This window comes from Xenia sp. Carnegie-2017, unplaced genomic scaffold (genome assembly GCF_021976095.1).
Source record: "Xenia sp. Carnegie-2017 unplaced genomic scaffold, XeniaSp_v1 HiC_scaffold_21, whole genome shotgun sequence".
Lineage (NCBI taxonomy): Eukaryota > Metazoa > Cnidaria > Anthozoa > Malacalcyonacea > Xeniidae > Xenia > Xenia sp. Carnegie-2017.
The window spans coordinates 3,709,545-3,722,761 of record NW_025813484.1 but is presented as its reverse complement, the minus strand read 5'-3'; the positions used below and the strand labels follow the sequence as shown (position 1 = coordinate 3,722,761).

Below are 13,217 nucleotides of genomic sequence, written 5' to 3'. Positions count from 1 at the left end.
TTTACGAAGCAGCAAAGAATTTTGACGAAATTGTGGCCGCGGTAAGAAAATGCGTTTCACTTGCAAAACGTCGTGTGGAACTGCTCGAACGATTACCACTTTACGACGAAAATGCAGGTACTCTTCAAACTTAGTTTTTACTTTGCGATTTTTTTCGAAGTTTTATTTGCTCGTGTTATTTTTCCCGAAATTTTTTTTTAACTTTTCGAAAAATTTTTTCAGTTGCTAGGAGATAATGGTAGTGTTGCACGAGATAATTGATTTGTTACCATGCGTACGACTTGCGCAGATCACGTGATCATCACCTCTGATTGGCGGCAGAAATAAGTTTTCTGTTCTTGTGCGACGATCTAGTGAATTTCTATGCGCTTTTACCATTTCTTGTAAACAATCTTTCAATAAGTTCGGCAATTATTCAAATGACCTATGATTGGTTAATGTTTTTTGCTTTGTGTTGCTAGGTAACCTGTAATTATAGAATCGTAGTTTCGTATTTCACTTGATCGAGTGTTGAATATTTGACTGACAGTTTTTGATTTTTTAAAGTTTTTTTTCTTTCAAACGAAAAATCAATAAGTTGAACCCTGAATGCAAGATTACGATTAGCATTGTGCTCGGAGAAATTTAACAAATCCAAAAATTTCAGGCGATTATTTACCAATAAAATGAGCGAATTTTTTCGCCAAATGGAAAACTTGTATCGAAAAAATTTTTCGTCGAGAAACCATTGAAGCATTTCGCCATCAAGTACGTACTTTGTCTTCCATTTTTCAATGCATTTTATTTTGTTTTAGAAATTGAGCATCTTGCCCTGTGCTCAAAAGATTCCGGTATTAAAAATAATGTGAAAGAAACGTTAGTTGAAGCTGAACTGATTGAATCAACTTTACTCAGCAAATCGAACAAAATAACTGTCCCAGTCATTGAAACATCACCTCCAGCTGAAGCCGCTTCAATTGCAAATGGTATAAGCATTGATAGAGATGATTTTGAAATGCCAAAGGAGCACAAGGACTTCACTGAGAATAACGCCTCCAAGGACTTGACTGAGAATAACGCTGAGAATGTCGAGCAATTGGACAAAGGTAATTCAGAAGTTGGTGCTTAGACTGTTTTGCGTTTTTTTTCTTCTATGAGATGAAATGAGATGAACTTCTTCATCATCTTTTGTTTTAAACGCATTCGGCTCATCTAAAGTTCGACGTTTGAAACGGGCATGAGAAACAATCTCATGCTGATTATACAACTCTTTAAAAATATTTCGACGAACAATGAAATCTCACGTATGTTCTAATACCTCTAGATGAAATTATTGATTTGTCAATTGGTGATGATGGTACAATAACTGAGTTGTCTACTGTGAATGATGAAACTTCCCCGAAGTCTACTGGGAATGATGTTAAAACTGACCAGGACGACGACGTCGATATTAGCCAGATTTTAATAATAGTTGGGAATGACACTCAAGAAGTCCAGTGTAATGATGGCGAAGATGAAGTTAACAACCCAGCACTAATGCTGATGCCTAAATCCATAGTCGACGAGGATCAGATCAGGCAAATTGAACCAAGTCAACTGACTGTTGCTGGTGAAGTTAACTCAGCCATGTCTATAGTTAATAATCAAACCAATGATCAAGCTACTCTGGCTGTTGATGATCATATCAAACAAGCTCAATCTTTAGAGATGAAAGATCGCCCATTTGATGTTAATGGTAAACATCTCCAAACGGTTGTTGTTGATGTCTATCAACGTGGTGATGATACAACAGGTCAAATCTCGGCCACGGGTAACAATTCTCGCAGCAAAAGTGCTGACAAAGTGAAGAAACCTGTAGCTGTTACTTCGTCTCTTGATGAGATAAATACTTTACCATGGAGGAATCCTGCTGTTGATAAAAAATGTAAAAAAAGAAAAGGATTCTTCAGACGTTTATTTTGTTCCTGTTTCAACAGTAGTGAAACAAGCGATTAATACTTTCAGATATTATTATAGTAAATTATTTATATTTGTAAATAGTTTGTAAATATAATATAAAATTCTTATATAAATAGTCTTTAGAGATATATATTATCAATGACTCGCGCTGTGCGCTCGTTGTTGTATTTAATTTTAAGTGAAAGTGTAAATATAAACATAAAATTATCAGAATGACTGTAGCGAGTGGTTCATTTTTTTATTTTATTTATGATCAATGATCATTGAAGTTTCTATATTTGTGAAAATCACAGTTACCACGATAATCTTTTGAATACACAGGTATATGAATTCATGTGTCTGTTATGTGAAGATTTTACTAACGGATATCAGTTTTTGAGCAAAGCTAACAGGCAATTTCATCGAGATCTTATTAGCTATTTACAGTGCTTATAAAATGTATTACACTCATCAATCAAGTATTTCAGTTCGACGTAGAATTATTAGGTTTTACATAATGTACCTATATTTTGGTACAAAAGAAAATCGCTTCATTTTCCAAGGTCCTTAAACTTAAATACTCTCGTAATTAGTCGTCTGATGTGCTGTTTATCAGTGATACTCGACAGAACCAAAAAATATTGCATAAAGATCTTGGAGCTCGCGTTGAAATTTAGATCCACTTGGAAAATTTTTAAAAACTGCGTGTGTAAAGAAATAATCAGAAAATAGCGATAAAGAAATTGGAATGAAAACCGTAAAATAAAGTTCAAAAAGACAGTTTATAGATTCCAATTTACTTTATACTGATCTTTACAATCGATTGAAATCTACATTCCGAATATTTTAGGATGGTCTTCCTTACTGTTCATGAATTTTTAAAAATAATTAACGCACGTCGACGTAATCATTTAGGATATTGTCTGAAGTAATTGGTCCAGATCATTTGCAATGATTTGAAAAGCTTTCTTCAAATTGTCCATCATGAAATCCACTTGCTCAGTTAACTAAACAACGAACGTTGATCAATATGTCAATATAAAAAATTAATTACTTATAGGTAGTGTGACCATATATGAATAATTTATCATCAAAAATGCATTGATCCGTGCTGTTTGCTCCCCCCTGTTTTTAATATTGCAACTATGTAAAGCAGGTGGGGCTGTCTAAGCTCACCAGAGCAGATCTGGTAATAATAAATACCAATCTTGCCACACTGCTTATAGGAGAGGTAAAAGGAAACTCATACCTCGCTGATTATTTTATTAACAAGGACTTTCTCTTCACCAGGTTCCTCGCCGTTATCGACACAGTGCGTCCGGTGACGTAATGCTGTTAGTTTGTTCTGCGACTCTCTAAGTGATGAATGAAAGACGGTCATAAGGATTTGAAAGGTAAAAACGAAGCATTCGAGATTTTCATATTATATACCTAAGGTGAGTCGTTAAAGTGTAATACGTCAACATCCGATTACGTAAAATGACGATGGTTTCTTGATTCTCCTTCATGGATATAAAACTCGGCAGGATATAGGAGTTGGCGTTGTTTTCATCTGAGCAACTATTCCGCTGTGCTTGACGGTCGTCATGAAACGTCTTGTCTCTTTCTTCATGACCTTTTACGATACTTTTATAGGGCATAAAAGAAGATGGTGGTAGCAGTAATGGCTTTTTCGAGCTGACGGTCTTGTAGTTTTTCATTGGCACAAAGATATTTCTACCAGATGCGCGAGTATTTAAACCAATTGGAGCGCGAGTATTTAAATCAATTGGAGCGCGAGTATTTAAATCAATTGGAGCGCGAGTATTTAAACCAATTGGTTGCTGACTCGGACAAGACTCGACTGTGCAACTGGATGTAGAGCTGAGTGGTGAAGGTTCGTGAAGCGAAGGTTGAGAGATAGGATGGATGTTCGATGGAAAGTTTCTAGGAACACTTTCACTTTCTTCTCCGATCACGTGTTCTGATGATTCTGTGAGGTTATCACTTTCTATTAAATATTGAGGAATTCTTGGAGGGAGTCTTTTTACCCTTCTCAAATAAACCATTTCGCTTCCTTGACTTTGTCTTCAACATATTGAAAGAGCATATCGTGAATTTCTTTGGTAGTTTCAGTCATTAAGACACATGTGCATACCTCCAGTTTATTATTCGGTCAGTTGCAGTTGAATTGTTCCCGACGACGGATGTTGATGGTCGTTTTTGAACAACGTACGATGAAGATTGTAGACTTCGAGGACGCTCATCTCGGTGTTTGATGGTAACTCTTCTCCAATGAATGGCACATTTCTGAACAATTCTTTGAATGTTTTCGGAAAACTGACGAAAGAATTTGAGCATTATTTACATTGTCATAAAATCTGTTGCGATTTGTAACAGCATTCTCCATACCTGAACGTGTCTTGATGCGGCAAATTGCTCTCTTTTGCTGATGAAAAACGTGGCAAACTAGGTGCGAAAAACATAAACGGCCTTAACAAGAGCATATTACTGGGTGATGGTTTCAGAGTAAAGCAGGTCCTATGAAAAACACGGGGAAAAAACGCGAGCCGGAGTGTAAAGACGTCAGCCAACTACTTTTGACTGGATTTACGCCTGTTGCTATGGCGACACATACACCGGTTCTGACCAATCAGAGTTTGTGGAAATTTATTCTTTATAATACCTAGTATGTACATAAGCACCTTAATCCACTGAATGACGGTGACTTTGTGAAGATAAGCGCGACGTCTTTCAAGTGCTTGATTGACGGCAGCTTTCTTTCTCTTCTTTTCTTTGGTGTAAATGATCCATGAAACAAACGTCTACAATATTTCATGGTATATTCAAATTTAAAGACACTGTGGGCAAGTCGTTTGCTGCGAATTAGCAAATTGTTAACAACAACATTCACAAATTGAAGGTGAAAACCTTTCGCTGTAAAGTGAAACTCCAAAGCCAAAGAGCCATGTGAGACATCTTTACGAACTGTACGCGTTCACGAAACTGGAAATGACACGAGTCAAGGAATACATTTATACGAAATAACGAGATCTTTGCTTAACACAACATGAAGTATATCAATACTTTGATGTGCCAAAACTTCCAGTGTGACGCAACAATTCTCTCATTATGAAAGACCATACAGTGTTGATGTAACGCCTAAAACAAGCAAAACCCATTGTTACCACAATCGAAAACGAATCTCAACATCATAGAAGAGCTCTGTATAACCTGTTTACGATAGGCCTGAAACCGTTTCTTCTTAAAAACATCTAGACATCTTTCTAAAACTCGTCGTTTCCAATACTCTTCAGCTTTTTCGCTTTTTTTCTTCGAAGAAAGTTTTAATAGGTGCTGTCGTTTCCACGCAACGAGCACGCGATGTCGATATCCTAAAATATATAGATGACGTAACACAAAGTACAGACTAAAATCCACGGTTGTTTAAGGAACAAGGGGGCGCCGTTTACCTCTCTCGAGCTTTTTCTGTACGGCGGAAATCTTATTAAATTGTTCAAGTTTCTTTCTTGAATGTTTGAACGCGTAAATACGCCAAGCCGTGAAAATCTTGAACATAAAATATTGGATGAAGTCAAGGAAGGGTATTGTGAAATGACCAATTTATTTGGACATTTTATTCTCAAACCTTTTCGAAACATTTTTTCGTCCAATGTTGTACTGACATGTGATGATTCTCCTTGCCAAGTTTGAAATAACGAGCGTTTTCCCTCCAGCGCTCAAAGAGCAGTCTTTATTGAAATGAAGAGATCCGAAAACCGTCAATTTTATTAACAGTTAGACAACAAATCACCCAATTAGCTTTCATCTTAGAAATCGACAGCGAGCGGTTGCAATAAAATCAGAGAACATGCATAAAATATTCCACAAAATCTCTTCCCCAAAATCCCAAAAGGCAAGTTATGAGAACGTTCCTACCCCACAGTTTTCACATCTTTAATCTGTTTCTTCCCTTCCACCAAAGTCTTCACCTCTCTCCAATGTTTACAATACAACTACAAGAAATGTATCAACTACTCGCGTATCCAATCATATCACAATGATGCGGTAAAACTATAATGATTTTGAACCGCAATGGGAAAAATCACTATGAGAACGCAGATTATCAAGGTTTGCCTTCACCCACCTTCCATATTTCAAGGATTTTCTTCAAAACTGTGCGACGATAATGAAAATCACTTCTCATCAAGAGTCTCCATTTATCTCTCTTCTTAACGACAAACTAAAGCAGATGATTCATATATGAAGCAGGAAAACCTACCGCAATCTTTAATGGTGAACGCACCGTCCTCCAATTTGTCCAACACAAAAACGTTATTTTCCTATTTTGATGCTGGATAGCCACGCACATACGTTGTGAACTAACAAAAAACAATGTCGAAACAATAGCAATAACTTATTAAAACTGAAAACGAAGTGAAAGCGATAGTACCAAGTATTGATATTTTCATCGTGAAGACCGAACAACGGGCGTTAATATCTTAGTTATGATATGGTTAAACTCTCATTTGCAACAAATAATAAATAACTCTTTGCAGAGAGCTGTAGAGAAGTCCACGTGGACAACGGCTGTGCGAGTGTGCGCGAGTGTGTGTGTGGGGTGGGGAGAGATATCCTGCCTCGACACCAGCCAATCAGAGAAATTGGACGTTCTATCAAAAAAACTGTTTGCCATGTACACAGTAAGTTACTAAATATGCAAGTTTGGGGATCAAAACTGCAAAAGGCGTTATGTTGCTGCGATTTTTTTTACTTTACTGTCGTGGTAATTAAATTCCACTTGTCATGCTTTATTCCAAAGCCATCATCAGAGATTATACATAATATAAATCCTAACACGGTTTTTATATGCACATGAAAAACATGTGACTTGGACGAGATTTGAGTCCATGTGACTTGATCTCGTCCTAGTCACATGTTTTTCATGTGCATATAAAAACCTTGTCGTGCTTGGTCTGTTGATTAGGCAATTAGTCACGTGATCTTACCAACGTTTAACAGTTTCAACGTAATTCCTCCAGACTTCGAAACATTTCGACTTAAGTCGTATGGTAAAATTGGAGTCGGCTTGCTCCTTAAAAATACCGTGATTTTACAAGGTTATTAATTGGTAAGGATCGTGAAGACATGAAGTAACGATTTTACAAACCAAGAGAGAATTTTCACGCAAGGTTTCTCTTGTTCTTGTCGACCACACAAGGAAAAACTTCTTCGTTAATCTCTCCATGTGAGAAAGGATTGCCTGTGGTAGACACGAGTTTTAGAAAAAATCTTCACATAACGATCACTACCAGCTTCTCAAATTTTCACAACTCATACAATTCGCCGAAGCGTTTGCACGTCCATTTGTAACCGATGCTCTTGCAGCCAGCGATAAAATGTTTTCGCCAATAGACACTCTCTGATGATAGAAGAAAAGAAAGCAAGAACTTATTAAGTCGTCATTCACTTTAACTTCATAACAGCACGTCAGGAAAAGGCAATACGCAAGTAGCCGCAAATACCGTCGAAATTCCTCGCCTCTCTCCGCATTGAAGTGCCTCTTTTTCATTTTATCAACAAAAATCTCCCATCGGTTAAAATACCTGAGGACAAAATTACTGGTAAATCATCAGGCACTCTTACAAGTAAACAAATCCGCTTTCTCGTTCAACCTTGGAAGAAGATGACGTCTTGCGTTGACGTCAGCAATCAACTTCAGATTTCGCTCTCCACGTTTTTGCTGACGATATAATTTCCAAGATTTCAGCATTTTGCGCAACACGATTTTCCTGTATAATAGAAAACGTTTTCGTGAATAATCTGTCGAAGTTTTTCAAAAGAACGCCGTCAATTACCTGTAGAAGTTTTGAACGAAGTTGATCAAAGATACATGACGCAAATCTTCTCGAAGTTCATAACGTCTTAACCACAATAACAGGAATGCTTTCTGTAACTGTTGAATGAAAAATGAATGCTTCTGAGGATTTTGTTCAGAGCCCACCATGTGAACAAGAACAAACAACAGAACAGTATTTTCACGAAATCGAAAATTTCTACGGAAGCAAGTCTTCTCCTCTGGAATGACAGGAAAACAAATTCATCCCAAAAATTTTCAACAAGTTGTTAATACTTGCGAGGAAAATTTGGTCTACATTGTTCAGGTTCTCATCGCGTAGAGGTTGCTGCTTTTAAACTCTTAAACTTACATATTTTCTCCTGTGTTTCATGGCTGAGACATGAAGGATGTTCTTTCTTTTCCGAATGACAACTCTCTTGCACAAAATCTTCAAACACGTTCTCTTTAGGAATCACGAAAATAAGAAATTTTCCCATAATATTTAATTTATACAATTATTACTTCCTCACTTTTAGCCGAGTTTGAAAGTGTCTGCAGGATTTTGATATGTTTAGCTGTTTGTTACAACACAGGATAATGTCTGTGCAGAAGATTTGAAATTAAGGACAAACAACTTGTGATGGTTTGGACTCTTACGATGTGACGGTAAAATTTAACGTTGTAATATTTTTAGTCATACCATTGCAACGTTTCAACGAGCAGCTGAGACATTCTACGACTTTTCAAGTTGGTGAATTTCAACGCTATAGCATTGAAAAACGTAGCATTGTACATAAGCGTACTAAAGTTATCATTTGGGGGAGGGAGGGAGGAAATATTTTCCCCAAAAACTCATAATGAAAGCTAGGCCTTATTTTATAATGTTGAAAATTTGTCCTACTTTTCAATCTTCAAACTTTCTTGGAAGGAGGTGGAGGGCGGACAGCTGCCCTCTCTGCCCCGGCATAGTACGCCTATGTCATTTTACAATTTGCAGCATTGCAAGTCGAAACATTGCAAAGTTGCGGCGTTTGAACGCTATATAACATAAATTCTTATGCTCCAGTCTTATTGTCTTCCATATTGTGAAGGATACAATGTTTCCAATGTAGAAACGTTCGCCGTTTTCTCGCTTTCAGCTCCATCGTAATCAGTTTATCTTTAAATTGCATCAGTTCAATATTCCTTTCCCAGGTAATTTTCCACCTCAAGAAGTACAAGCGCAACTTGTGGGAACGATGAAACCGAATTCCACTGTCTATAAAGTAGTAACTAGCTACTGAGCTCAAAAATCCACGAGATTTACTGAATTAATACAACAAAAAAGTGACATATAATGTAACAAGGATTTCAATTCGTTCTCACCAAAACGTGCTTTCTCTTCTCGTCTTTGTGTGACGTACAATTTCAGGTGCTCCAGAGTATGTGCTGTCAACCGTCTGTGATAACATTTCGATGCAAACTGCGTCTTCAAATTTTCCTCGGTTATCATTGAATATTGAAGCATCCAGCATCTCCAAGACTGTGTTCCAATATTAACATAGGCTGTTTATCGTAAATTGCAAACGTCGAAATCGTGAAAATTATTTACCTTGGCAAGCAAGCATCGTGCACAAAAACCTAGAGCATTCCTCTCCAGTCGATACAACGCTTGTCTCAAATTAAATTGATTTTTCCATTTGTTGAATGCCATTCTGTTTCAATGAACGCAACCATTCAAATTAAATTTAGATCCCATTGAAGGTAAATCGTTACAACCCGCAGTTACCTTTCAAGAAGGATTATTCCATCCTGTTGACTTTCTATGTAACAATCTCTCTTATCTTTTCTCTTTCTTATGTACTGTTTCCAACTTGCTAATGCCATCACAACACGCGAATGGTCAGCTAAAGCATAACAAAATTTCGGTCCAGTTCGTCCTAAAATCTTTGTTAACGCTTTTTTACGCTTTAAAGGCTCAGAAGGAAAGGCGAGGGGAAAAAGATCATAGGGATATGTGCATCGTAGGAAGAAAAGGGAAAGTTCTTGGGAAAGCGTTTGAGTTTCAGGTGAAGGGTAAGAGGAAGCACGGGCTACCTAAGACGAAGTGGAAGAAGATAATGTAAAAGAAGTGCTAGAGCGTCGGTTTGATGAAGAGGATGTCATGACTCGAGCGAGATGGAGTAAGGAAGATTACAACCACAGCGGGGCAAACTTAAAACGAAAATTTGACCGCAACTTCATTTATAATACCTTTCTGCTTTGCAACCATTGTCTTTGCTTTCTTTCTTCGTTTAAGAGCAATGTACGAACGCCAACGTCTCCAGGTTTTCAACCATAAACGAAACCTACAAAATTGTTGCGTGCGCTCAAAATTATTCATTGCCAATTTACATCATTTCAATTAATTCACTGCCTTTCCACATGCCTGTTGTGGTATTCTGCACGAATATTCAATTTCCATTCATTTTTGCCACTCCACCAGACATCTTCCCATTGACAAAAACATCTTTGCAACAGTTTCACTTGATAATGTTTCCTACATGTCAGATGCCAACCAAACTTGTCAGTCAATTTCTTGTCTGTATATTTACTTTGGTTTTGCAAAAAATGTTTAAAAAAATTTGCAGCTAGCACTGTGCAGTCTAACTTTGTAGTGCATACTGCAAACTAGCAGTGCTAATTCTTTAATCTTACTAATTCAAATCTAATTACTCAAAAATTCTAGTCAGCAAACATTGAAAATGCTACGGGAGAATTTGAAATTTCACACTTTTCTTAAGTGTGCATTTTAACCACAGTTTGCAATCAGTTTAATGCACCTGCGGGTGGCCTGGTTACTTAGGATGTAAACATAACAAATTACCTTGCTTTCGACGGTGAAATCCTGCCAAATGTCTTCCGCTGCCATATACTGATGTATTTTAATAGGAGAAGCCTAACATAGCAGAAATTCTTCCTGTCATCTCCAATGTACAAAACAAAACAAAATGATAAAACCAATACCTTATCCTAATTTTGTTAAGTCTTTCCTTCCTGGTGATTTTTCTTGTAGCTGGAAATCGTGTGGCTTTTCCATACTTCCCACTCAACTCTTTTGTATTCTTGAAGTGTTTGTCTTGTACTGTTATCTTCTTGGCTAATATTAGACAAAGTTCAGAGTTTTAGTGAGGAAAGAAATATTCTGTCCAAAGAACATAAATTTTGGCAATTCTTCCTTGAAATAACAAAGTGCATTTCACGGTTTTCCAGCTCATATGAAGGATAAAAGAGGTTACAAAAAAAATAATTTAAGATCCTTTACCACAGCCATAATAAATCACTTAAACACAAAAACTTCCAAGGAAATCAAAGTTGACAGTTCAGCTTGACTATATGAGGGAACTAGGGGAGAACAAATCATCCAAAATGACATTGGTCTAGTTGCAAGTATGTAATGGCTTATAATGTGAGATCAAATGACCAAATATAATTAAAAAATGCTTGATCAATATATGATCAGAGTTATCAATCAATAACAGAGGAAATCAGTCAATAACAGAACAGTAGTTAAATCAAGGTCCCTATGATTAACATAAGGCATAATTTGCAGCACATACAGGCATGATGTGTATGTAGTACGTACTAGTATATGTATTATACGTTTATCCTTCGCGAGTGTTTTAAATTTACTTTTTTTGTAGAGGGTCTTTTATAATAGCTTTGAAAAAGTACATGCACGAAGAATGACTGTTTCAACCATCGAAAATAACAGAATCCTTGTGGAACACATGCTTCACGGTTCAGGTATGTGCTTTTGCAAAACTGCATGGGATGGGTGCAAAGTAAACGAAAAATCTCTGGGAAATGTCAATAGACGAGTGTTGTGGCAGCCATAATCAACATATACATATACACAACACAAGAAAGTTAAAAGAAAATTCGTAAGAACTGGAGACGATCAAAATCAAAAATAAATTCTCGGAAACGAAATGAAACATCCGTCACTAGTCAGTCATCACACCTTGAAGAAGATTGGATTGACTCTGCGAAAACCTCTTGAGGAGTGAAATTTTCCTTTGTTCCCTTCCATCGACTTTAACATAACGTTTATTTTCTTGACCGCTCATAAAATTTAATCATTCGATCACGATGATTAAACTCGGTAGGCTTCTACTCTAAAGGACAATACTTTGATTACACGACTAACATGAAACTTAAATAATTAGCTCCCCCCTGTGTATATTTTGATTTTAAGTATTAATATTTGGACGAAAAATAACATCCGGGGGAGACTTGCGGTGTAGCAGCATAAATCATGAAATATATTATTCATGTTTCGCTTTTGTTTCCTATTCGTTACTTGAAAGTTGCAGCAAAGAGTCACGCCAAAAATTTGTTAAGTGTTTTCAATGGCGAGTTGCTGTGACGACTCAATTCTTGATGTAGTAGATGGTATGTATGCTAAATTTTTATAATTACAACGACGACCTCACAAATGTCACTTTTTGTCAAAGTTTTCAATCGCGAAGGGTGTTTATTAATACACGGACAGCTGGAGATAAAAACGGATTTTAATTAATATTTAGTTTGAAAAGGTTTTAATCGTTTTAAACCGATGTACTTTATAAGTATAATGCCGTTTTATATAAAGCTGTTTTTTTACAGGACATGTGCACTTCGCTGCTGACGTTGAGCCTCACAATCGCATTCAAGTAAAACAAGACAGCGACAATTTTCACGTTCATCTTGGATTCTTGCAAACAAAACATAAATATGAAATAAAGTTCGACGTCCCCAATCTCTTTGGTTTTGGCGGCAAGATTTCAGCGACTAATAAGTCATCCAGGAACTTTGAACAGTTTGAACTCGACGTGACTGACATTCAGCCTTCAGGTATAACGTGTTTGTAACACAGAATGAAACTTGTGTTTGAAAACATTGTATGGTTTGACAATGTTCCTGAAATAGAGTGAAAATATCACCAATTGAATAATTGGTCTTGTTTTTTCATATGATTCATATCTTGGAACTCGGGTTTTTAAAATATCTTGGTGCGCAGGAGTATGTTTCATCTTGTATTTCCTGAAATTGTCTGCTTGGAAACAATGTATATGCATGTTAGAAAGCTGACTTGTAGTCAATTATTGTTTGCATGGCTTCCTCACTTTTGTCATCTGTTACTTCAGATTCCAACATGTTGAACATTGTCCTTCATCTCACTGTATTCAAAGAAGGTCTCAGAAAGATCAGTTTTACACTTCCAAGTGATGATAAAGAATTTGATGTCATCTTGCATGCAAGAGTCTTGGGGAAACACAGTGGAACACCGATGCTTAAGGATGGCATACATTGTCTCCAAGTGATCAAACGTTGATGTGGCTTCTTTCTCCGCTTGAGATACAAATTGGCATTGTAAATTGAAGAGCATCACATATCTTATGTAAATAGTTTTAAAGAGACGATGCAATTATAAATAATCGTATAAATCTTGCATTTGTACTGCCTCCTGTCAACTTTGACT

The 13,217-nt window shown here is 36.7% G+C and overlaps 2 protein-coding genes across 3 annotated transcripts; one reads left to right on the top strand and one right to left on the bottom strand.

Annotated features, from left to right (window-relative positions):
* Positions 1-1,931: 1,931 nt before the first annotated feature.
* Positions 1,932-11,927, bottom strand: LOC124444833 (protein SFI1 homolog). Of its 2 annotated transcripts, XM_046995499.1 has the most exons (32): positions 11,718-11,927; positions 10,721-10,853; positions 10,581-10,652; positions 10,143-10,253; positions 9,968-10,062; positions 9,504-9,621; positions 9,327-9,429; positions 9,101-9,257; positions 8,832-8,993; positions 8,266-8,336; positions 8,106-8,198; positions 7,755-7,852; positions 7,572-7,688; positions 7,422-7,502; positions 7,237-7,318; positions 7,067-7,159; positions 6,906-6,991; positions 6,203-6,278; positions 6,044-6,139; positions 5,836-5,912; positions 5,546-5,648; positions 5,370-5,466; positions 5,131-5,291; positions 4,984-5,058; positions 4,828-4,902; positions 4,602-4,721; positions 4,309-4,365; positions 4,055-4,236; positions 3,739-3,984; positions 3,349-3,666; positions 3,167-3,272; positions 1,932-2,924 (listed from the first exon to the last, which is right to left on the bottom strand). In XM_046995499.1, exons 1-32 carry the CDS (start codon positions 11,821-11,823, stop codon positions 2,829-2,831), a joined length of 3,663 nt encoding a protein of 1,220 aa, XP_046851455.1. In that variant the 5' UTR covers positions 11,824-11,927; the 3' UTR covers positions 1,932-2,828. The 2 variants fall into 2 exon arrangements, with proteins under 2 accessions (XP_046851455.1, XP_046851454.1); XM_046995498.1 differs by having other exon boundaries at positions 3,349-3,984.
* Positions 11,928-12,000: 73 nt separating this feature from the next.
* On the top strand, positions 12,001-13,182 carry LOC124444856 (UPF0687 protein C20orf27 homolog). Its single transcript, XM_046995525.1, has 3 exons — positions 12,001-12,148; positions 12,362-12,589; positions 12,883-13,182. The coding sequence occupies exons 1-3, from the start codon at positions 12,106-12,108 to the stop codon at positions 13,068-13,070; spliced, it is 459 nt and encodes a 152-aa protein (XP_046851481.1). The 5' UTR covers positions 12,001-12,105; the 3' UTR covers positions 13,071-13,182.
* The last annotated feature ends 35 nt before the right edge of the window (positions 13,183-13,217 follow it).

Coding starts and splice junctions, on each gene's coding strand:
- LOC124444833 (XM_046995498.1), bottom strand. CDS start 11,823: ATGAGCGGTCAAGAAAATAAACGTTATGTTAAAGTCGATGGAAGGGAA. Junction 8,337..8,831: donor GTTTCTACATTGGAAACATT/GTATCCTTCACA, acceptor TCTTCTGCACAG/ACATTATCCTGTGTTGTAAC. Junction 7,503..7,571: donor AGACGTCATCTTCTTCCAAG/GTTGAACGAGAA, acceptor TTTTGTCCTCAG/GTATTTTAACCGATGGGAGA.
- LOC124444856 (XM_046995525.1), top strand. CDS start 12,106: ATGGCGAGTTGCTGTGACGACTCAATTCTTGATGTAGTAGATG. Junction 12,149..12,361: donor AATTCTTGATGTAGTAGATG/GTATGTATGCTA, acceptor GTTTTTTTACAG/GACATGTGCACTTCGCTGCT. Junction 12,590..12,882: donor GACTGACATTCAGCCTTCAG/GTATAACGTGTT, acceptor CTGTTACTTCAG/ATTCCAACATGTTGAACATT.